At 40.8% G+C, this 25,996-nt stretch overlaps 1 protein-coding gene across 4 annotated transcripts in view; it reads left to right on the top strand.

Annotated features, from left to right (window-relative positions):
• Window positions 1–25,996, top strand: part of LOC147015516 (RNA-binding protein with multiple splicing 2-like) — a 232,663-nt gene that overhangs the window by 105,408 nt on the left and 101,259 nt on the right. For all 4 annotated transcript variants that reach the window (XM_085850295.1, XM_085850296.1, XM_085850298.1 and 1 more), the window contains exon 5: window positions 11,045–11,189. In XM_085850295.1, coding sequence (XP_085706421.1) covers window positions 11,045–11,189 — 145 coding nt within the window. The remainder of the gene's footprint in view (window positions 1–11,044; window positions 11,190–25,996) is intronic.

Here is a 25,996-nt window from a genome sequence, read left to right as displayed (position 1 = left end):
TTTCTGGTTTTCATCAATGATCTCTCGGACTCTCTGGAAAATCCTCTATTTCTCTTTGCCGATGACTCCACCCTCTGCCGTACCATCTGTCATCCCTCAGACCGGCAAGCAGCAGCTTCTTCGCTCACTGCAGATCTGGATAAAATCACAAACTGGTCCAACACGTGGAACATGTCTTTCAATCCAGACAAATCTCACACTCTCACTATGTCTCTTCGAAAGGACCGTTTACAAAACCCCCATCCACTTTCTCAACAATCCTCTGGAAGAAGTCTTTTCTTTCAAGCTTCTGGGTCTCACTATCTGCCATGACCTTTCCTGGGAAAGTCACATTTCCAACCTTGCCTCAAAAGCCAGTCGCCGACTGGGAATCCTCCGTCGTGCAAAGTCCTTCCTCGGCCCTCTTGAGCTCCTGACCACTTACAAAGCTTTTGTCCGTAGCCTGATGGAGTACTGCTCTCCCCTCTGGGCTGGTGCTCCTGCCTCCCACCTTTCTCGACTTCACGCTGTCGAAACCAGGGCTTTTAAGATCATTGGCATCTCCCGCAATGAAGCTGAGTCTTTGGGCCTCTCACTCAATCACCGCAGGTTAGTCGGTGGTCTTTCTGTCTTCTACCGACTCCTCTCCAGCCTTGCCCCCCCTGCTCTCTCTGCGATTTGTCCCAACCACATTTCCACAGGGCGCTCAAGGTCCGCCAACAACCCCCTTCTGGTTAAACTACCAAAATCACGAATCACTGCTCATCTTCACTCTTTCATTCCTCTTTTTTCCCGCCTTTGGAATAAACTTCCTCACTCTATTCTTTCCCATTCTTCCCTCCAGGCTTTCAAAACAGCTGTTCACCACCACCTCTTATCTTCCCCCATCCAAATCCTCGATCTTTTCTACCCCCGATAATCCACCCAAGCCCACTTCCTTCAATTCTCCTGCTTTCCTTCCTGAAAGTCCCTGTAATGTCCATCTTCTCCTCGCCATGTTCCCCGTCCCATCCCCATCCCTCTCCCTTCCACAGTTCACCTGTGTCTGTTCCCCAATGTTTTGTCCCTTCCACTCCCGCCCCTCTTGTCTCATGCCTCCTTGCTGTGAGTTGTGTGTTCGCTCTCATACGAGCCTCGACCAAGGTATACAAAAAAAAAAAAAAAAAAAAAAAAAGCTCGAAAATTGGCAGGAAAAAAAAACCCCTCAATGTTGGTTTAGTGCTCCTTGGGGTGTAAGGAACTCTGGTACCATTAAAAAGTGGGGGTACTAATTGTAGAAACAAACCCTACAACAGCAATAAGCCTTCTGTTAAGGCAGTTTTAACTTCTGTTAAAACTGTTAAGGCAGTTGTATTTTGATGTTGGGGTCCTTAATTCAAACCCCAGCCATGCAAAAATAACACAGATGTATCAACTCAACCTGTCATCCTTTTTGAGCTCAGCAAAATGAGTACCAGCTTGTTGGGGTTAAGATATCAACAGAAATTGATCTCGGTGCAGCAGTTGGCGCACTACCCTACTCAAAAGGTAGAAGCCAGTAAAAGAGCTTTTGGATCACCTCCGACTTTGATCGACACCTTCATCTTATTTTGTTTTAAATCCATTTTATAGTGGTACTGTTGACACTAAATTCACTTTATACAGACTTCATAGTGGTATAATAGACAGACTTGTACTTGATGACACAAATTTGATAATTCGACTTTAATTTTTGTTTATCACACAATTATGATGAAAAATTCCATCAGACAAATGCGCAAGTAAATATATAATGGCATTTTCAAATGGAAGCTGCTTAAATACAGCAGCACTTTCTGCTCAGCCAATCATAGCTTATCACTACCGGACCAGACTGTGTATCTTCCCCAGCACGGTATTGACCTCTTCGTGGAACAGCTCGGTTCCAAACATGCTACTCTTTGTAATATTAACTTCGCATCATGCTTGGAAGAGGAAATATAGAAGTAAGAAGATGTAGTTTTGAAGATTAGCAGCGTTTCCTATTCTGCAACATAACACTAGAAGTTACCAATTTCTTTCCTCGAGCACAAAAACTAAGGTGAAGCCTCTACACTTTGATAATATTATATCTGTCAAAAGTCTCAAGACGAAGAAGTGGTGGTGCAACATTGCAAACACCACACTTTAACAAACTTCCTTGTGAGTTTTGGACTGAATAGATTCACCAGATGCTTCTCATAAGCAACAGCAGCCAGTGTTTCTTCGATCAACTAAATCCTTCATGGTACGCTTCATCTTTTCTTTGTAAAATTCATTTTCAAACAATAACGCAAATAACATGAACAAATGCCAATGTTTAGGAGTGTGCCTTTTGTTATAAAAGTTGAACGTATATGATCTGATTTGGGATATATATGTCTGTGTTGATTGTGCTGCCTGTTGTAACTGTGCCAGGTCCTCCAAGACTCTTGGAATTTTGATGATTTATTTTAATGAATTAACATTCACAATCCCGGTCAAAACAAATATTTGTTAAGAATGTGCTATGTAACATATCCTGTCATTTTGATTATTATTATTATTATTTACTGTAAAGCCTTGAAATTGGTATGGAGGAGTACTGGGATGGGCATTCGATGTAGGTATGAATCCCTTTAATTCTCCGGATTATCTTGTGCTTCCTTGTGAGACGGCTGTTCTCAAATAGTGAGTGCATCTTGATTGAGCTACATGCTTTGTAAATCAATGGAAAGTCAACTTTGTATAAATCCTTCATCAGCTCGAATTTCAAAAGAGGTCACTTGGAACAGTGTGGACAGCACCGTTAGGAGGAATCAATCAATCTGTGTGTTGTGCTGTTGATGAATCCATTGTTGCATTCTGTATCTTTGAGCAGTCTTTGTATCTGTTAGTGTTGATACTGCCAGGGTCATGTTTATCTGGCATGCCTGTTATTTTGTACTGCAAGGTGATATAAAAATGGTTATTATTAAATTATCATTGTATCATTTGGTATATTGGAGGCAGCACTTGGATAAAATGTCATGAGAAGCAAACTGTCTTCGTGTCTGAAAAAGGAACCTCACATTCAATGCGTAACAATGCTAGTGAAACGTAACAATGCGTAACGACGGAGCAGAAATTTATCGTCAGGCAAAGAACCATGGAAAGATGCTGGCCTGGCATAACAAAAAGCGACACCAAGAGAAGCAAATGGATTAGACAGAAAATTTTAATTCGATGAAGTATCGGCCACAATCATAAACCTGAATTGGAACTGGGTTGGACATTACAAGAAGAACCATTACACCACCGAGACAAGGTGAACTGATTCAACCAGACTCGGTAGTGCAATGGTTGGAGTGTTCACTCTTAGTCTGGGAGGTTGGTGGTTCGAGGTTCGGTGTGAGTCGTACCAAAGACTTTCAAAATGGTACGTGCTGCTTCCTTGCTTGAAGCTCAACACTCACAAAGGATAGAGCATGGACAAGCAACCATAGGTTGGTAATAATGGCTCAGGCTTTGATGGGCCTCATGGCCTCCTCCAGCTGCATCAAAGTTCCTTGCACGTGAACGATTATTATTTTTATTGTTATTATTATTATTATTATTATTATTATTATTATTATTATGAGAAGAATGGCCAACTGATGACAAGAAGCATTACAAATTGGTAACATGGAAAAGGACCTGGAAGAAGAAGAGGAAGACCAAATATTTGATGCAAAGACAAAATTTAAAAATCCACCGGATGGCAATGGCGCTAAATTGTGGGATGTCGAAACGTGAGGCCATCGTCTTGCAGTAGACTGGAATAGGCCTAGTCACGCTCAGTCGTGGGATGATAACATACATATGTACACCATACTCTATTTACAGAGCGCCGGTGCTGCCGAAGCAGTTTTTTGGCAAGAGTTATAATGGGTGGTTTGCCATTTACTTCCCAGCGTTGTTCGTGTGTGCTCTGGGGATGATAACGGATGAACTAAAACTCGATTCACTGGGAACATTCAGTGCTGAAGTTGGCGTTAACAGTGATAAGGATGTCACACGAGTCCTGCATGAATGAAATGTAAATGTTCGCAAACAATTTTACAATCTCAATTATAACATTTTTTTCGTTTGTTCGCAATTACGAGTGGCGAACAAACAAACATACAATGGAATGAGACATCTTCAGACGAGTGATACAGATCACCATCCGATAGGGGCAGCAGAATTAATGACCAGAAGAAATTTTAAGAGTTTACAATAACACCAGTCCAGACACTTGGTGAGTAGAGATGGATATGTGTTCCCCACAAGTTCATAATACACTAAAGAAAACCTCGTCCCAGGGCAATTCGCCATTTTCATTGCCCCTAAAAATATGACTTGGACCCTCTGAGTTTATCACTCCTCGCTTCCTGATTCTGTAGAGATCTGTCTGCAGATTTCAGAACACAAAGTTGTCACTCGGGGATATATTTTGGCTGTGTAGTGGATGGTTCAGATATTCAAAACTGCATTTTTGTAGAGCTTGTGCGATGATGGCCATATACGTGAGTGCCAGAGCCCCCATGTGCTTCCAGGACAGTGATTCAAGTTTAATTTCTGGATCACCAGATATTTACATCTGCCAGGATCGTGCAGGGGAAACACGCTTACCTTTGAGCGGTCTAGTCAGGATTTCATTCTCGGCCTGACTATAAACTGCTGGATTTGTGACTCGCAAGCAGAGCATTGCATCATTGAGTGCTCCATCCTTTGGATGTACGGTAAACCGGAGTCCCATCTGCTAGCATTAGTTGATGGATGTCAAAGATCCCATCCCATGGTGTCTTTCACTGAAGAGTAGGTGAATTCTCACCGGCGCCCTCAATACATTACAAATTTACTGCCCTAACCTAATTACTGGGGACACTGTATCAGTGGCATAGCTGCATCCCCGCCGATGATCCGAACCAGCAGCCCCGTACTGCACACAAATAATTGATTGAAGCAGACATTATAAGGTGAAATGGTATTGAAGAGCACCAGAAGCATTTTGATAAAATTTATCAACCGATGCTTATTTTAATTTCAAAAGAACGAGCATCTTTGCCTTTCATATTCTTCTTCTTTTTCTTGCATATGGCAGCTTGACTGCCAGGTAGCTATCATTTTGTTGAGGCACGACTTGGTCACTGATGCTATGCTACGACACCAGTACACTGGTACTCATTTCACCGACCTCAGAAGGATGACAGGTGGAGTCAACCCCACCTGGTGTTAATTCAGAGGCCAACGGGGCTCAAACTCAGGAATCTAAGATCCCAAGCCAGCCACCCTCACCACTTGGCCAACACCAGGATTCTGCCTTTCATATTTATTATTGATGAATGAATATGTATTTCCCTCTTGACATTCCTTCTTTAAGATAACCTCAGAACATCAATCTTATTAGAGCAGGAGCTCGGTGACTTTTATTCAACATGGAAGGTGCAGATGTTTAAGGGTGCCAGTGGTGTAGAGTTGGGTTGGCAGATCCCAGAAACCCAATTCTTAAGTTGCGCCAATAGTGGGTGTGGTAGGTGGCGCCACCCAAATCCAAGATGGTTGCCATCGATATAGGCTAAAACCAATATTGTCATACGTCAAGTAATACTAGGCCGATTCCAATGATCTTGGTATGCATCCTGGTAGTTTTGGGTATGCCCAATCTAATGGAGAGGGTGTCATTATCATCCAAGGCCAATGTCATGAGATAAAGGTCAATATCACAGTTTTTGGTCAATTTTATGCCTGTTTGATTCAAGGTCAAATTTGATGACATGAAATGATTCCCCATACATGATTTCCTATTAGTGCCCAATACATACCTAATCTCTCGGAATGCACCAGCAAAGCTGAAGGCAATTGATGGTAGCATGATTCCTCCCTGCGAATCAGAAATTTCCCAACACATAAAACGGTCATCATTTGTAGCAAAGACGTGGGTCATTGCTGATTTATCAGAATTAAATCAGCATCCATCTTCAAATGATGGCTGGGAGTTGCATGAAGAGCAGTATGAAATCATTTGGTTTGAGAGTCAACAGCTTCCAGAGTCACTGGTTCCAGAGGAAGAGGATCACTCACATCAAGAAAGCTCTGATGATGACCTCAACGTGTCTTCATCAGATGAAGACGGTCTACCCTCAGATGAAGACTAACTCTGATAACAACACGATACCATTCATTGAACTTAAACCAACCCTGTCAGTATAAAAACAGAATTTTCTCAATGTGGGTTTTATTTTAATTAGTCAATTATGCAGATCCATGGTGGTGATAGATAAAATAGATCCCTAAATTTATAGAAAGTGGTAGATTAGTTCTATATCTATATATGCATGGTGGTGGTAAATAGGTTTGGTAATATATAGAAACAGATTGTAGTGGGGCATTGTCATGCAAACCATAACAATTAACAATTTGTTTCTTTTCCATAAAAATTCATGCAGGTGGTCAAAAGAAATGTATTTGAAAATTAATTTTTTTCTTCTTCTTTTTTAAGACTCACATTTTCCAATCAGAACACATTTTTGATGAGTACAAAATTATATAAAATGCCAAGTCACTAGATCTACACTTTGCGATAATGAATGAATGTCATGTTTACAAATGAACGATATATGTAAAATCTTCCATACCTATAAATCTAATTAACCTTGTTCTTAAGTAAGCTTTCCACATCAAATCCTCTTCTTAAGGCCCTCGCCCACTGGCCATATCTGCCCCCGACCAGCCCACTCGAACTGCCCCACCGACCTGCCCGACCTGGGCCGACTGCCACATCTGGCAGGTCGAGACAGGTCTGGCAGGTCGGAGGCCAGTCCTCTTCCCTCTCCTTCCTCTTCCCCTCTCCTCCTCCCAGGCTCTCCTCCTCGCCTCTCCTCCTCCCAACCTCTCCTCCCTCTTTCCTCCTTGCTCTCTACCCCCTTTCCTCCCCTCCCCTCCTCCCCTCTCCGCATCCTGGCCTCTCCTCATCCCCTCTCCTCATCCTGGCCTCTCCTCATCCTAGCCTCTCCTCATCCTGGCCTCTCATCCCCTCTTCTCCTCCCAGCCTGTCTTCATCCTGGCCTCTCCTCCTCCCCCTCCCCTCACCCCCTCTCCTTATCCCGGCCTCCCCTCCCCCATTTCCTCCTCCCTCTCCTCTCCCTTTCCTCCTCTCCTCCAAGAGAGGGGAGGAGAGGGCATGAGGAGAGAGTGAGGAGAGGCCCAGAGGAGAGGGTTAATGACACCCGACCTACCCAACCAACCCCACAATTTTGATCATGTTGAAAACTCGACGACCGCATCCGAGCATAGTCGACTGTCCCCGACCAGATGCTTGGGGGGGGCAGTTCGGGTGGGCCGGTCAAGGGGGGGCAGTTCGGGTGGGCTGGTCAGGGGCAGGTTGGGGGTCAATCAGGTCAGTGAGTGTGGACCTTAAGGTTATATTTTTTCATTCAATGTACTTATCCCTGTTAAATGACACTGGATTGGTATTTGCACTTTCGGCACTAATAGGAAATCATGTATGGGGAATCATTCATGTCATCAGATTTGACCTTGAATCAAGGGGTAAAGATCAAACAGGCATAAAATTGGCCAAAAACCTATGATAGTGACCTTTATCTCATGACATTGACATTGGATGATAATGACATCCTCTCCATTATATTGGGCATACCCAAAACTATCAGAATGCATGCCAAGATCATTGGCATCGGCCCAGTATTACTCGATGTATGACAATATTGGTTTTAGCCTATATCAATGGCAACCATCTTGGATTTGAATGGCGCCACCTACCACACCCACCACTGGCGCAACTTAAGAATTGGGTTTCTGGGATCTGCCAACCCTACTCTACACCACTGGCACCCTTAAACATCTGCACCTTCCATGTTGAATAAAAGTCACCGAGCTCCTGGACTATATAGTCTTTGATAACCAACCTGATAATGTTTTTTTATATACAATGTCGAGGCTCGTATAAGAGCTTGCACACAAAAAGTATAACAAGGGGAGCAGAAGACAAGAGGGGTGGGGAGGGAAGCACAATACAGTGGGTAAAAGAGACATTAGTAGATCTGTGGAAGGGAGAGGGATGGGGTGGGGTACATGGGTTAACAAGATGGTACAACAGGGACTTTCAGGAAGGAAAGCAGGGAATTTCAAGGAGGTGAGTTTGGGGTGGATTAATGGGGGTAGAAAAGATCATGATTTTGGATGGGGAAAGATAAGAGATGGCGGTGAACAGCTGTTTGGAAGACCTGGAGGAAAGAGTGGGATTGAAGAGGGTGTGGGAGTTTGTACCAAATGTAGGAAAAAAGAGGAATTAAAGAGTGAAGGTGAGCAGTTATCCTTGATTTTGGTAGCTTTACCAGAAGGGAGTTGCTGGCAGACCTTGATCACTGAGGGGAAATATGGGTAGGGAGGGGGGTGGGTGGTGTGGGACAGACCACAGACAGAGCAAGGGGGGGGGGGGTGAGGCAGGTTTACTGATGGTCCTTTCGGAGAGACATAGTGAGAGAGTGAGATTTGTCCGGATTGAAAGGCATGTTCCAAGTGTTGGACCAGTTTGTGATTTTATCCAGATCTGCAATGAGCGAAGAAGCTGCTGCTTGCCGGTCTGAGGGATGACAGATGGTACGGCAGAGGGTGGGGTCATCAGCAAAGAGATAAAGAAGATTTTCCAGAGTCAGAGAGATCATTGATTAAAACCAGAAAAAGAACAGGGCCCAGAACGCTGCCTTGAGGAACTCCAGCCTGGACAGGAAGAGGAGGTGAGAGAACTCCATTTGGGGCCACACGTTGTGACAGGAGAGGAAGTCTGCGAGCCAAGAGTGGAGATTGCCTTGGATGCCAAAGGAAGTGAGTTTGATGAGCAGGGTGGGGTACCAGACAGTGTCAAAAGCACGTGATATGTCTAGGGAAATGATTATGATCTCATGTCTGGCATTGAGAACCCCCATTCATTGATGGGAGAGCAGAGGCAGCAAGTCCAGGGTAGAGTGACCTGGTCTGATTCCAAATTGATGATCGGCAATCAAGCCATTGGAGAAGAGGAAGAATTTAATGTCTGAAGCAATGATGGATTCCATAACTTTGCAGATGATTGAGAGAATTCCGATTGGTCAATAGTTGCAGGGATCTGTTTTTGTACCTTTTTTATGCAGAGTGGTGATGTTTGCTGATTTCAAAGCAGATGGCAGATGACCTTGAGCAAATGAGAGGTGAATATAACAGGGAGAGGGTGAGCAAGAGCAGAGGAGCAGGTTTTTAGGACACGTCCGCTGATGCCGTCTGGACCGGTTGCAGAATCAGAGTCAAGGTTTGACAGCAAACTCTCCACCTTGTCAGGAGAAAAGGACACATAGTCCAGTAATAGCTCGGTGCGACTGGGTAAGGTGGATACATGAAGCGATGGGGTTGGAACACAAGATTTAGAAGCAAACACCGAGTTTCGGCATTCAGCCTTTTCACGTGCATTGTCATCTGTGCAGCCATTTGAGGTAAGGGAGGGGATGGAGGGGGAATATATACCAGGAACAGACTTAACTGGACACCACCACGATTGGAGGAGGGAGAGAGGTTTGAGAGTTTAGACTTGAGATTAGAAAGATGTTGTTTTCTGGCTCGCCTGAGGGTAGATACACACTTATTCCAAGCTTTGTGGAAGGAACTGAGATTGCCTTCAATTGGATTTGCCTTCCATGGGGCAAAGGCAGGTTGTTTCAGCACAACTGCCTCACCACAAGCTTCAGTAAACCAAGGGCGGGAGGAAGGGTAGGACAACTGAAGGCGAGAGGGGATAAATCTGTGCATGAGGGAGAGCAAGTTTCTATGAAGGAATTCTCAGGACGTGTTGATGCCGGAGGAAGTAGCGATAGGAGACCAGTCGAGAAGTTTTATGGCTGCTTTCAGTCCCTGCCAGTCGGCTCGAGTGCAATGCCGGACTCGACGGCACTGAGGCAGTTCCCTAATAAATGCCAATGTCTTCAAAATGGCCATATTGCAGTCTTTGATGATCATTGCCTCCCGGAACATCTACCGTACCTTTGAGCATTTCATAACCATGATCTCCAGTACTTCACGTGCTTGCTTGTTGATGACAAGTTACCATTCAATTTTCGCAACCAAATGTTAAGACTGGTATGCTAACTGCTGTGAGAAAGTCGTTGAAGCAACGTTTCGGGTGTGAGCCTTTTGTCAAAGCAAGATAAGGGGCGCACACCCGAAACATTGCTTTACCTCCTTTATCACGATAGTTAGCACACCACAGTCAACATTCAGTTGAGAAAATGAATTGTCATTATTCTCTCACTCGAGTCATTGTAAAGAGAAGTTTTTCATTGTTTTAAAACTATTACCTATATTATTTTAATATGCCAGCATTTGATAACTGTGGCTTCCACATACTGTACATTATATTGAATTTTCAAAGTTAATTTTCAAATGCACATTAACACTTTGAGTCTCTGTAATGACTCGTTCAGCATACTTTCAGCCACCACCAAACATGTACACGATTGTAATTTAGACTGTTTGGTAGCATTGGCACTTTTTTTTGAGTGAAAATATTGCTGATTCACCGATGTTACAGATGCTCAAAAAAATGTTCCAGACATTGAAAATTTTGTTTCGGTTAAAGACGCTCCCACCAATCACCAAGACCATTATAATTCTTTGAGCAAGCATTTCCCATGTCAGCAGCGCTAATGAGAAAAGTGATCATGTTGGGTGGATGAGTGGGATTAAGAAACCTTGTGTTTGTGTTGCATCCTTGGAGAAACATTACAAGAGCTTAATTGCAAATAAGCAAAGAATTACAAGCACTTAAATGACCCGTATTTTAACAAATCTCACAGCTCGCTTCGTCATTATTTCCTAATTACAGTCAGGTCCTGCAGATGATAATAGATGTTAGATAACTTGGCAGCCTGAGATGAGAGGAAAAACACAGTTAATGTTGTGTTTTTACAATCTAAGCAAAGTGCAAAATTTCGGCTGTTTGCTAATGTCTGTGTTTGCCTCGATAATGTTTCTCCTCTTGACTCTCTGTAATCCATCCTGACTCTCCCCCTATTTACTGTCACTTCACACTATCCTCCAGGGTATCCGGTTTGACCCAGAGTTCCCACAAACCCTGCGGCTAGAGTTTGCCAAAGCCAATACCAAGATGGCCAAGAACAAGCTGCTGGGCATGCCGAACCCCTCCATACCCCATGGAAACCCGCACTTTGTTCCCCGTGAACCCTGTGAGTGGCCTTACTGCAGGCATCTGTCGGCTCTGGTATTGTGGTTAACCCCTGGTTTACATTCATGAAAGCAGTGTGTAGTTATGCTTGCTGTTAAAGTTGATTGGTGAATATAGTGACCGTGTGGTGTAGTAAGGGTCAGGTCTTCACTTCCTTAAAGCCCATTTTTAAGTAGAACTCTTAAATACTGGCGTGCTTGTTTTTGCATTTTCTTTGCTGGTTTATGCTGGTTGTCATTCGTGAAGCAGGTATTGCATGAGATGTGTGTTCGGACAGTGAGAATCTGATGTTTTCTTTGCAATAGCAGTAAGGGAGGGGCTCATTGCGTCAGTTGTAAGTTCACTCTGGCCTGGTGGCTTTCCATGAGAAATTGCTGTTACCAAAATGAGCCACACTCAGAATATGAGAATTTAATTGAGAAGTTTGAGTTGCTCTATCTTCCTAGAGCACCAACTTGGTTCCGTTTTAACATACATGCAATGGTGGGAGAAATGAAAAGGCACATGCATCTTTAATCCTGTCATTCACCTGCCCGACTGTTTTAGCAAAGGTACTTATTAATTATCACAAACTTAATACCTATTGTACCCCATACCATGAATGGGAATCCAGAATGACCTTTTTTAATCTCCATTGTACTATTGTGGTTTGCTCCCTATTTTTAATTTTGATTGTGTAATAGTTTCACTAACTTTCTTTTTTTCCTCGGTGACTGCATTCGTGTTTGCTGTTTGACGATGCAGTACATTTTTATTTATCACACAACCAGACAGAGAAACAGTCTAATTACCTCCGCCACCGAAGGTGAAGGAGGTTATGTTTTCACCCCTTTCTGTCTGTTTGTGTACAGGATATCTCAAAAAGTTGTGGACGGATCCGGATGAAATTTTGTGTTGGGTTTGTGACAAGGACAAACTGATTAGATTTTGGTGATGATCCGGATCCGACTACTAGAATCTATTAAGTGATTCTTCAACATTGAGAGATAGGGCCAAAAATTATATATAGCACGATATCTCAAAAAGTTGTGGATGGATTCGGATGAAATTTGGTGTGCAGGTTGGGTGTGTGAGAAGGAAGAACTGATTCGATCTTGTTGTGAAGATCAGAATCCGGATCTGGATACGAGAATTATTTAATTTTTAAAGCGATTCTTCACCATTGAGAGATAGATGGCCAAAAATGATATATAGCACGATATTTCAAAAATTTATTTGGCCCGATATGTTCTCGTGGATCAGGCATTGCGGGGCGGAGGTATGTGTTCTACTGAGGGCCCTTCGAGTTGTCTTTAGTTTATTTATAACTTCCCTTTCATTATGTCGTGGGAATTTTTAAACAATTTTTTTTGTGTACAAGATCTAGGCTCATGGAAGAAATAGTAAGGCAACACATTGATGGTGAAGTATTTGGACAACACATGGATTCAACAAGGGGATGGATAAACAGGAAGAGGAGAGCGAAGAGGGTAAGAAACAAAGCTACCTGCAAAATATATGACAAGCGTGTAGGTTAATGGATATAAAAAGAAGATTATGGGATGGGTGGAATTGAACAAACTGAGGTTCTATGAGTGGGAGAAAAGAGGAACAGAGAAGGAGAGGTGAGCATTGAGCCCCTTCACTTGGAGGAGGTTTGGAAGCGTCTCTCAGAAGGAATGTGTGCAACCTGAATTAAATAGGAAGGGATCGGATGGATCAATGAGCAGAAGAAGTAACACCGAAGGAGAGGTTTTTTTGCTTTCGTTTACAAAGTCAAGGTTCATGGAGGAGCAAGAACAGAATGGATCAGGACATAACAGGAAAAAAGGAATAGTATAAAGAGAGGGTGGAAACGCATCAACAGCTGGGATGAGGGACAAAATAGAGGAAGACTTGGAGAAATAAGGAATGAGAGCAAGGATAAGATGCAGGCTGTGAACAACATCGATACAGAAGTAAACTCTCAAGAAGGAAAAGCTGGAAAGTTGGAAAGATAGGCTTGGGGAGTGCTAAAGGAGGTTGAAAACATCATAGTTTTGGATCTGAGATGGTGGTGAAAGCTGTTTTGAAGACCTAGAGTGAAGAATGAGATTGAAGAGGGTGTGGGAAAAAGAGGCAGGAATGAGGAAAGGGGTTTCTGGTAGACCACGTGCACCTTCCTGAGTCCTTTGGGGGGAGAGGGGGGGGGTAAATCACAGAAATAGCAGAGGGCACAAGGCCATAAAGGAGGTGGTAGAACACAGAGAGACCACCGACCTGTCTGCATTGTGAAAGTGATAGGCCCATGCGGACTCAGCTTCATCATGGGAGATTCCAATAATCGTGAAGACCTTGGCGCCAAGATGAGCAAGGTGTGAGGCAGGGAGTACTTCATAGTTTGGTGTGATGAGAACAAAAACCGTGGCCTTCAGTGTCACTGAACCAAATGAACCAAACGAGAAAGCAAACATCACTTACAACAAATGAAAACACGCTCTGCTAAAAACATAGCAGGAAACTACATTCCGACATCTTAGAGTACTGCCACAAATTATGGGTGAGGATAAATGAACACCAACGTAATGATGATGAGGAGCTATTATTTGCTTATTAAACAGGATTTATAAGTTAAATTTATTAAAAACAGAAGCATAATTTGTTTATTAAAAAAGTAAACAACACAATAAAAATAAGTCGTCAAAGAAAAGCTTCAAAATTCTTCCCCATGTCCGACGCCAGTATACTTACACACCTGCCTTGTTTATCACTGCAGATCATTCATTTCCTGGATGTGAGTTTTAAACGTTTGATTTACAGATTACATGGGGGTGGGGAAGAAATGGAGTATTATTGTCCTCAGTTTAACTCGATTCACGGGTACCCTGAGTTGGGCATAATTAATCAACCAGGAAATGCACATTCATACCAACACGATCCATACGGAATCCCAAAGCATAACTACAGAGACATGACAGAAGTAAATTGACACCTTAAATTTATTCATTAACCTCCGCCATTGAAGATTGGAGGTTACTGTTTTCACCCCTTTCTGTTTGTTTGTTTGTTTGTGAACAGTATTACGGAAAAACTCCTCGACGGATTTCGACGAAACTTGGTGGGGGGGTTAGGTATGGTCCAATGATCATGCCATTAGATTTTGGACTTGGTCCAACGTCCAATATGGCCGCTATGGCGGCCATTTTGAAAAAAAATATTTGAATGTTTTTTTTTGCATTTCTACATATTTTGAGTGATTTCCAACCCCACCCCCCCCCCCCCAAAAAAAAAGAAATTGTTAGAGAGAAAAAAAAATTTTCAACAAAATTTCGATTTTTTTTTTTGCATTTCTACATGTTATAAGCGATTTCCAACAAAAAACATGCGAAAATTATAATTGCGGCTGATTTTGGAACTTCAGGTGGATATACCCACGTAAAATCAATTTTTGTCTCAAGGAATCTAGTTATGACGAATGAATTGAGTATGTAAAAGTTAAAAGTAAAAGCGAAAGTTGCAAACTACAACTCTGTGAGCACTGTTGACATCAAATTGAATGAATATCAGGTTCACTTGAGTGACCTAGCAGTATTGGCAGCGGAGGTTTTGCACTCTACCGAGTGCTCCCCCTCTAGTTTCATCTGTATAAAGGAAGTTTTACTCAGCGATTTGTACTAATATTCAACTATTTATTTGTAGAAATGAGTTCCTGGGTCGTGTACGACAATTAACTATGCCTCAAACCCAGGAAGCACACGACCTTTGCAATTTTCAAAGAGGAATGCGATGAATTGTTGGCCAATTGGAAGGTGGAGTCAGCCAGGGCCAGGGAGAAAGCAGCTCGGAGAAAACTATGGGGGAGCAACTCGGAGAAAACCTCTTCTTAGCCCAGCCAACATTCAAAGGAGAAAGCAGGGGGCTGATGAGATGGCCACCTGACCCTTTGAGTTTTGGCAAACTGTAATTTTTTTCAGATGAGTCCCAATTTGCTCAATTTTCTGACAGTGGACGTGTATGGGTCTGGAGACTTCGCAATCAAGAATTCTCTTTGAACCGATTGCAGCCAAGTGTCAAACACGGTGGCTTTTTCAGTGATGGTGTGGGGAGCAATCTGGAGCGCTGGTCGGTCAGAGCTTGTGGAGTGTGTTGGTGACATCAACTCCACGATATGTATTTCTATCCTTGAGGATGGACTTCTCCCAGTCTTCTCCACTGGTCAGATGGTCAAAAAAACACTCTGTTAATGGAAGATGGAGCTCCATACCACAGTCCAAAAAACACCAAAGAATGGCAGGACAGAAATGGGATCAAGCGACTTCCATGGCAAAGTCAGTCTCCTGACATGAATCCCATTGAACACCTCTGGGCCATATTGGATCGAGCTGTGCGGAAAATGTCCAGGAAACCAACATCACGGGCAGAATTGCCAACCAGTTTGCGTGAAGCCTGGACAGAAATCCCACAAGATAAAATTTCGGAACTCATTAGTTCAATGTCTGAAAGAGTAAAAGCATTGAAATCTGCAAATGGCAAGTCTACCAAATGCTTATGTATGTATGAAAATGTATGAAAATGGATCAAATATAGTTCAGATATTCAATAATTAAATTCTTTAAAAATCATGGTGTCCATTTACTTCTGTCATGTCTCTTTGCATGAAGGGGACAGAACATCAAGCAAGATGCAACCCTGAATGTTACACTGCTGTTATTGTTTGAAGAACGTGAGAATTTCCATATTACATGGTCAGACACGTGCACTTGAACTTCTATAACTGGTGCTGTTTCTCAAGGATGTGAATCACATGCAGTCATGCAAGATTCATAACTGCAGCAGAAAAAAAACGATCACATGTTTTGGTATTGTTACACTAGAGGCGAGTTTAGCCGAAGCTTAATGTTCAGCCTAACAATAGAAGGAAACACAAGAAAACTCAGACAGGAAAAGACATTTTGAGCCCAATGGACCAGTGTCAAAACAGCATGCGGCACAAAGTTGCTTTGATTTATGTGCCCACATACTCTGTTGGTAACATGTTTCCTTCCCAACTCTCTTCTCCTTTGCTTTATTTTCAGTTGGTGAAACATTTATACGACTAAAACAGTCTTTGTCGGCCGGTTCCATCAGAGAGCAGAGGACAAAACAGAGACGGAGAGGACAAAACAAACTCTTACTTCGAAAATCTATCCTATTGTATTTTTGCAAGAGTGGGCTGTTGATGTCACCGCTATCGTCACATAGTCCTTGGTAATAGATTAAATGGGAAACTGCATATTAAGGTTAATAAGATGTGAGTTTCATGAACATGATGAGTAGGTTAATGTAATAAGTATATGACAATGAAAGATTAGATATAACCGTCTCAATTCTCTGAAAGCAGAAAAATCATTCCAGTCTAATATGCCTCCAAATATGAACCATGTATGAATATATATATATATATATATATATATATATATATATATATATATATATATATATATATATATATATATATAATAAGAAATGCATGGCTTATGTTCAAGAAGTTCCAAGTTTTTATGGATTGTAAATGTTAGTCAATTGTGGCTTCTCAAGGACATCTTGGAGATCCCTATGGGCCATACCTCTTAGGTAGCTCAATTATTAGTGTGAGTTAAGTTCATGCAGAGATTGTAAGTAGTGTACTGTCTCCTTGTAGTGTCTGGTCTGACTTTGAATGTACAGTAATGTGCTCTCCTCAAGCCGTGTGCATGGTCTTACTTTGAATGTTGTCTACTCTCATTAAGGGGTGTCTGCAGGTCTGACTTTGATTGTAGTGTCGTCTCCTCAGGGGGTGTCTGGTCTGGCTTTCATTGCAGTGTACTCTTCTCAGAGGGGGTGTCTGGTCTGGCTTTGATTGTGGTGCACTCTCCTCATGAGGTGTCTGGTCTGAATCTGATTGTGGTGTACTCCTCTCAAGGGGTGTCTGCAGGTCTGACTTTGATTGTGGTGTACTCTCCTCATGAGGTGTCTGGTCAGAATCTGATTGTGGTGTACTCCCCTCAATGGGTGTCTGCAGGTCTGACTTTGATTGCAGTGAACTCTTCTCATCGGGTGTCTGGTCTAGCTTAGTTTATTAGCCCCCACTGGACTTAGTCCTAAATGGGGGCTTATGAATTTGGTCTCAATTTTTGTGTCCATGTGTGCGTGCATCCGCAACCATATCTCAGCCATGTATGGACTGATTTTATTCTTGGCATCAGGACAACAAATGATGGTATATATGCGTATATATATATATATATATATATATATATATATATATATATATATATATATATATATATATATATATATATATATATATATATATATATATATATATATACACACACACATCAATTTGTTTCACATTGCGATCAAAGATGGTCGAATGGTGGCTATTTTAGTTGTAAAGAAGTAAAAAAAGACAATGTCATAGTCCCCTTTGTTTTCGTCATTTTGCTGCAAGGAATTAAAGGGCTAGTCCATATATATCTTCTTCTTCTTCTTCTTTCGGCTGCTCCCGTTAGGGGTCACCACAGCGAATCATCCGTCTGATCTGCATAGTGATTTGGCACATGTTTTACGCCGGATGCCCTTCCTGACGCAACCCTGGTCGCCTCTTACGACACAGGGAGGCTAGTCCATAAATATGTATAACTAAAATGGCTGCCAGTCTACCAGACGGCCATCTTTGATCAGAGCGCAAAATATGGTGAGGAGCACCTGTATGCCATCATGTACTGTGCTTGTGGCAAGTTTGAACAAAATCGGACCATGCATGTCTGAGAAATGGTTGGGGACATTTAAGGAACAAAATGGCCACGAGTCGGCCATCTTGGATATGATCTCGAAAACGTTTCTTGGACATGCATTTGCCGATCTTGTTCAAACTTGGTTCACAGATAAAAAAAATGATGATTTACATATGCACGTCTTTTTTTTTTTTCAAGATCAGATCCAAGATGGCCGACTGGTGACCATTTTGTTCCTTAAATGTGTCCCCAACTATTTCTCGGACATGCATGGTCTGCTTGTGTTCAAACTTAGCAGAAGCACAGTACATGATAGCATACACTTGCACCTCACATTATTTTGCGATCTGATCAAAGATGGCCGACTGGTCAACTGGTGGCCATTTTAGTTGTACATAAATATGGGATAGCCCTTTAACTCCGTTCAGCAAGATTACTAAAACAACGGGGACTATGACATTTTATGCCTTTTTTTTAAAGCTTGTTTTGGAGGAGGATTCAACTCAAACTGGTGTTTTTCATGCAGTGTTTCATAAAAGAGTGCGTTGTCCTTTTGGAGGAGACATGAAGCAGGCTGCTTCATCCGATAGAACTGGCTTGAAACATCTCTTGGTATCTGTTGAAAAGAACAAATTACAGATTCCTGCTGATGATTCTGCTTTTTAGAATGAGATACCACCATCAACTTGCATTGCACGCAGAAAAACCATGCAGACAATTTGCCAACACGATCCTCCCACAACCATTAAATGATCCACGGGGTAGAGGGGGATAGGCCAGCTGGACAGGGGCTTCATAACACCCTAAGGCACTTCCGAGACACGATCACTATATGATGCAATTTTTGTTTACACACCTCCTGGAGAAAAACGACCAAGCAAAAAGTATATATTTAAAACAGTTGAAATGAAGAACACATCAAATGGCGTTTCATTCCAGCTGTGTTGTGGTCAATGCTACTCAGACTTTTTATAAAGAAAATGTTAGACTCGAACCATACTGATAGTAATTGATATTTCTGAACTACAGCTGCTGAAACGATTATCAGCATGGCTATTTAGGAAACATTTCATTATTTTAATTACGAATAGCTCAGTAAATTGTTTCACTTGGCCAGATGTCACAAATAAGAAACATTTAAAACGTTCACTGTTTTCATTGTACTTTACAAATATTTCCCCTAAACATCCATAAGGCCAAAGCTCTCCTATTTTTTCCCTTAGCCTTGCTGCAATGGATATGTTAACGTGATTTAACTTTCAGTTAATGACTGGATTTTTGTTTTGGTGATATTAAATATTTACCTTGTTTTGTTGATCACATTATGTGACTTTGTTGTACCTTTGCGTTTTGCTGTTTGATGAGCAACTGAGGTGAAAATTTATTACAGATCAACCTTTTATATTATTGGAGGCATTCATTTCGGGTAAAATTTTGGACGACCTGTCAGAGACTCGGATCGTTATTTTCAAACTGTCCTTGCCGACTCAACATCTGGATATTTTATTCTTTTCGCTTTATCTCCATTCAACTGGTGGCATCTTTCTTTTTAGATACCTCGGTTGTACTAAGTCAGCTCCTTGCGTAATATTTCAACTAATTGCTCAAACTTTTTCAAACTCATGCAAAAAAAGAATCTCTGCCAAGCTTGAAAATCTTCCAGAACCCCGAAAGAAATACACAGTTATTCTAAATATTTACTTTGAGCTGCTTTTGCCTCTTAGCAAAACTTTATCAGCCTTTTCTGGCCTTGTAAAGTTTACAAACTACAGCAGGAAACACAGCCAAAGCCCTTATTTTTCAGCTTTCGGAAGTAGGTTCTGTTTATAACTGTTTAAAGACATGATCAGCAAGCAAGAACCAAAAAAAATTCAACCTTTGTTGTATTTATTTTTTTGACATGCAACTGAGGTGCAAAATAGTCAAACATCTATAGTTTGCTTGATCTCCTTTTGTAAGTTTATTATTATTAATTATTTTAACATGTGTTACATCTGACCATAATCCATATGTTCTCATGCAATGCACAGTGCCATCACATATAAGAGTTGGAAACTTACAGGGATTCTTTTTTACAGATGCATTGAAACCTGGCACAAATAACTGGCCCGTGAAGAGCTAAAAAAAATCATGATTAAGCTTGTAAGGCAGGCCATTTGTGGAGGGTTGCATCACCCTTTAGCGGAAAGGCCATGGTTGATTGTTTCCTTACAAGGCAAGCTATGGAGAAAGTCAACCACACAGCCTTACAGATTCATATGAAGGCTCTTTGACCTAGTATGGGCTAACTGATTATGCCAGCCATGTGCTTTGACTGCCCGGTGGAAAATTTGCCAGAGCTATGAAGTCACAGACCACATGCTGCACAGATGCACTGTGTGCCACACTGGGAATCCACAATGCAGCAGGTTGGGTTCCTGGGTCATCTTTCCACTGATAAATTGAGTTTGTCAAACAATTTGAAATTTTTACTTCTCATAAAGGAATACTTATTGTTTGAGATCCCAGTTTGATGTGAGATGACATCTATAACAATAAATGCCAGTGTGTGTCATTCAGTCATTCAGTCATTCAGTCAGTCAGTCAGTCATTCAGTCAGTCAGTGTGTCTCCTCCATAACTCTAAAACCATGAAACCTTGTGGCCCAAAACTTTGCATGCATACTAAGAGAACTCCAAGGGAGTGCATGAATAAAACTGGGTGTTTGGGTAAATTTAAACAACCCTTTTGAAGATAATTAATGACTTACCTTCATGAAAGGCTTATCCTTGGTCAGCCCAACTTCACCGCGCAGGGGTCTTAGCAACCGTTTTGATTTGGCCTATTAACAATAACTTGCCTTGGAAACACAATATACTTTCAAAGTAATGCAAAAAGAATCTCTGCCAAGCTTGAGAATCTTCCAGGAATAAGTGAATAACACCCCAATTTCCTCTCAAGGACGAATTAGCCTACGTGCACGAAGAAAAAAGTGGGGCTAAGGAATCAGTCGCGTAAGTATGTGTGTACGTATGTATGTATGCAAGTATGTGTGTACGTATGTCTGTATGTATGTATGTGTATGTATGTAAGTATGTGTGTACATATGTATGTGTATGTGTGCGTATGTATGTATGCATGTATGTAAGTATGTGTGTACGTATGTATGTATATAAGTATGTGTGTATGTATGTATGTGTATGTGTACGTATGTATGTATGTGTGTATGTAAGTATGTGTGTACATATGTATGCGTGTACATAAGTATGTGTGTACATATGTATGTGTATGTGTGCGTATGTATGCATGTATGTAAGTATGTGTGTACGTATGTATGTAAGTATGTGTGTATGTGTGTAGATATGTATGCGTGTACATATGTATGTATGTGTATGTGTACGTATGTATGTATGTGTGTATGTAAGTATGTGTGTACATATGTATGCGTGTACATATGTATGTATATGTATGTGTATGTATGTATGTGTGTATGTGTACATATGTATGTATGTGTGTACGTATGCATGTATGTATGTGTATATGTGTGTACGTATGTGTGTATGTATGTATGTGTGTATGTATGTGTATGTGTGCGTATGTATGTATGCATGTATGTAAGTATGTGTGTACGTATGTATGTATATAAGTATGTGTGTATGTATGTATGTGTATGTGTACGTATGTATGTAAGTATGTGTGTACATATGTATGCGTGTACATAAGTATGTGTGTACATATGTATGTGTATGTGTGCGTATGTATGCATGTAGGTAAGTATGTGTGTACGTATGTATGTAAGTATGTGTGTATGTGTGTAGATATGTATGCGTGTACATATGTATGTATGTGTATGTGTACGTATGTATATGTATGTGTGTACATATGTATGTATGTGTATGTGTACGTATGTATGTATGTATGTGTGTATGTAAGTATGTGTGTACATATGTATGCGTGTACATATGTATGTATATGTATGTGTATGTATGTATGTGTGTATGTGTACATATGTATGTATGTGTGTACGTATGCATGTATGTACGTATGTATGTGTGTATGTATGTATGTGTGTATGTGTGTACGTATGTGTGTATGTATGTATGTATGTGTGTATGTATGTGTGTATGTAAGTATGTGTGTACGTACGTATGTATGCGTGTATATATGTATGTCTGTATGTGTGTACGTATGTATGTAAGTATGTGTGTACGTACATATGTATGCGTGTACATTAGGGTGGTCCAAAAAAATGAAAGTTCGAATTTCTCGCGGGCATGTTTGCCAAATCGTTCCTGACGTTGAAAAACGCGAAGAAACAAAAAATAGCAGATATGGAGGTGGTTTAGGGGTCCATCAAAGTCTCGCAACGGATTCATTATAATGTCACAATACTAATAGGAAAAATGAGAGGAAAGAGCATAAAATGTTCTCAGTGGGCAGTGGGCAACTGGCGGTCGGTGAATTTCTCCAATGGTTGATCCAAGAGGAACAGTTCCGTGCTTTTCCGTGTAGAACACGTCATACTCACTCACTCTGGGAATCAAAAAGAAGAAGAAAAAAATTAGATAAAAAAAAGAAAAATAAGAGTACTTTTAACACCGACTGACAGCGAACTGAAAGCTCAACTGACGTCTCCCTCTCTCCCAATGACGTCTTCTTCTCTCCCACCAGATGTAGCAACTTCCTTCCTCTTGATGGACCCCTAAATATTTTTGGAACTGTGGCAAATTTGGCCAGGAGTATTTTCTAGTCAGGTAGAACAAAATAATCAACATGCCCCAAGAATATTCAAATTTTTAATTTTTCCCTTATGATTTTGGACCACCCTCGTGTACGTATGTATGTATGTGTGTACATATGTATGTAATTATGTGTGTACGTATGTGTGTATGTGTGTACCTATGTATGTGTGTATGTGTACGTATGTATGTAAGTATGTGTGCATATGTATGTGTGTACGTATGTAAGTATGTGTATGTATGTATGTGTGTACATATGTATGTGTGCACATATGTATGTGTGTACGTATGTATGTATGTAAGTATGTGTGTACGTATGTGTGCATGTATGTATGTATGTACATATGTGTATGTGTACGTATGTATGTGTATGTGTGTATGTATGTATGTAAGTATGTGTGTATGTGCGTATGTATGTATGTATGTGTGTATGTGTATGTATGTATGTGTGTACATATATTTGTATGTATGTATGTATGTAAGTATGTGTAGGTATGCATATATGTGTGTACAGATGTATGTATGTATGTAAGTATGTGTATACATGTGTATGTATGTATGTATGTATGTAAGTATGTGTATACGTGTGTATGTATGTATGTAATTATGTGTATATGTATGTATGTAATTATGTGTATATGTATGTATGTGTCTACGTATGTATGTATGTAAGTATGTGTGTACATATGTATGTATGTATGTGTATATGTACGTATGTATGTATGTGTATATGTACGTATGTATGTAAGTATGTGTGTACATATGTATGTAGGTAAGTATGTGTGTACATATGTATGTATGTAAGTATGTGTGTATGTATGTGTGCATGTATGTATGTAATTATGTGTGTACGTATGTATGTGTGTGTATGTATGTAAGTATGTGTATGTGTACGTATGTATGTATGTATGTAAGTATGTGTATATGTATGTGTGTATGTGTATACATATGCATGTGTATGTAAGTATGTGTACATATGTATGTGTGTATGTATGTATGTGTGTACATATACTTGTATGTATGTATGTATGCATGTATGTGTGTACAGATGTATGTATGTATGTATGTAAGTATGTGTATACGTATGTGTGCACGTATGTATGTATGTAATTATGTGTATGTGTACGTATGTATGTATGTGTACGTATGTATGTATGTGTGTACATATGTATGTATGTGTCTACGTATGTATGTAAGTATGTGTGTACGTATGTATGTATGTGTGTACGTATGTATGTATGTAAGTATGTTTCTACGTATGTATGTATGTAAGTATGTTTCTACGTATGTATGTATGTAAGTATGTGTGTACGTATGTATGTATGTATGTGTGTACATATGTATGTATGTGTGTACGTATGTACATATGTTTCTACGTATGTATGTAAGTATGTGTGTACGTATGTATGTAAGTATGTGTATACATATGTATGTATGTATGTATGTGTGTACGTATGTATGTATGAATGTTTGTGTATGTGCCTGTGTTTTGTTACGAGCATAGAAAACCATTCACCGGAGGAAATTGAAACTTTACCACTGTTATATGGCCATTTGATATCGCACACATTGAGCACACATTGAAAATTTTCAAAGTATAATTTGTACACGTTTAGATCAGAAGTGCAGATAGATGCAATTACAAATTTGCCGCCAGAATAGTTGGCTCACACCCAGTGACCCAGGGCTGCTGAGAGTCAGAATGCGCTCAAGAACAATACTAAGTGTGGGCCCCCCTTCAATTATTATATTTTTAACAACTCATACGGAGATTTCCGTATTTTGTTGTCAGAAACACATGCCGAGTTTCAGGGAAATTGGGGTGTTATTCACTTATTCCTACATGCAGATGGGGTGTGGCCAACACTCCTGTGTTCATTTACGTCATTACCACGATTGTGCTTATGCAAATTGTCTCAGTAGTTTATTTTATGAAGGAGGGTGTCACTGTCCATTGCAACAGCATGCCGGGGAATGACCCTGAGTGGCCTGGAGGGAGACACAAAATAAAATTGCCTTCGGTGATTTATTATCACAAACAATCATTATATGAAACAAAATATTGAAGGAATAATTATGGGCCCCTATTAAGTCCAGGCCCCAGGGTGGTGACCCCACCTGCCCCAATCCCCCCTTTCCTTTCGGCGTCTGTGCTTGCACCAAGTCCTTCTCAAGACAGCGAATGGTAAGTATTCCATGAATACCACATAGATAGAGTATATAATCAAAATATTATTTCTCATGGATTAAATAAGTGTCGAAATCTTGAGTGAAATCTGAAAATGTAAAGAAATTAGTAATTCTTATAACTAAGCATACAACCATATTTATATAAGAAAGGCAATGCTCACACCCTCTCTATATTTACACAAGAACATGCGAAATTGCCAAAGCATTAAACTTTTTCAACTGTTCTGACAATTTTATATTGAGTGAAGAAAAGATTAAGGAACGAAAGTATAACTTCATTGAGTGCAACAAAATTAATTTTAAAACAGGTGAAAGCTCCCGCCCCGTGAGCAACCGTGGGGAAATCCCCGGAGATTTGAAGGCAAAATAAATTAGAGGATTAGAATGAGTAAATCGAACTAGGGGTTCAAGTGTGAATTGAAAAATGTTTTCAGTGGATAAAAAGCAATGCATCCCCACTCCACGGCAGGGTGGCCGTGAGGTATGCACACTCGCTCGAAGATGTCTGGCCTGGGTTTGAATCAAAACCCAGTTATAAACTGTCATCCCTGTGTTTCACAGGCAGGGTGATTAATCAATGTGTGTGCCGTCCCTCAGATGGACGTTAAAACTGGGCGTCACAGATGTCGGAATTGGTTGGTGGACATTAAAGATCCCTTTGTGGTGTCCTTTGCGAAGAGTAGGGGAGCTATCCCCGGCATTCCAACCAAACTCCAAATTACTATTCTAACCTACAGGGGCACTGTATCAACAGCACTGCCACACCGTCGGTCATTGATGCTACTTGCAGCCTTGTGATGCACAGGAAAAAAGAAAACCACCAGATCCCGATGTGCAGTATTTTATTGTAATAATATTTTAATTCATTAACTCTGAAAATTTTCCATTTCATTTTTCTTTCTCTCAAGAATGCATATTCTCCCTTTAATACAGCACATTTAACAGTCAATGGCATTTTGAAGTTCAATTTACAATTTAAACAATGATTTCCAGGAACGAATCTATGATGAAATATGGAAGTGCCGATAGGTGTGTGTGTGTGTGTGTGTGTGTGTGTGTGTGTGTGTGTGTGTGTGTGTGTGTGTGTGTGTGTGTGTGTGTGTGTGTGTGTGTGTGTGTGTGTGTGTGTGTGTGTGTGTGTGTGTGTGTGTGTGTGTGTGTGTGTGTGTGTGTGTGTGCGCGCG

Source organism: Eptatretus burgeri, chromosome 12, assembly GCF_056783735.1.
Source record: "Eptatretus burgeri isolate ZD-2024b chromosome 12, Ebu_testis_v1, whole genome shotgun sequence".
Lineage (NCBI taxonomy): Eukaryota > Metazoa > Chordata > Myxini > Myxiniformes > Myxinidae > Eptatretus > Eptatretus burgeri.
This window is presented reverse-complemented; position numbering and strand designations above follow the sequence as displayed.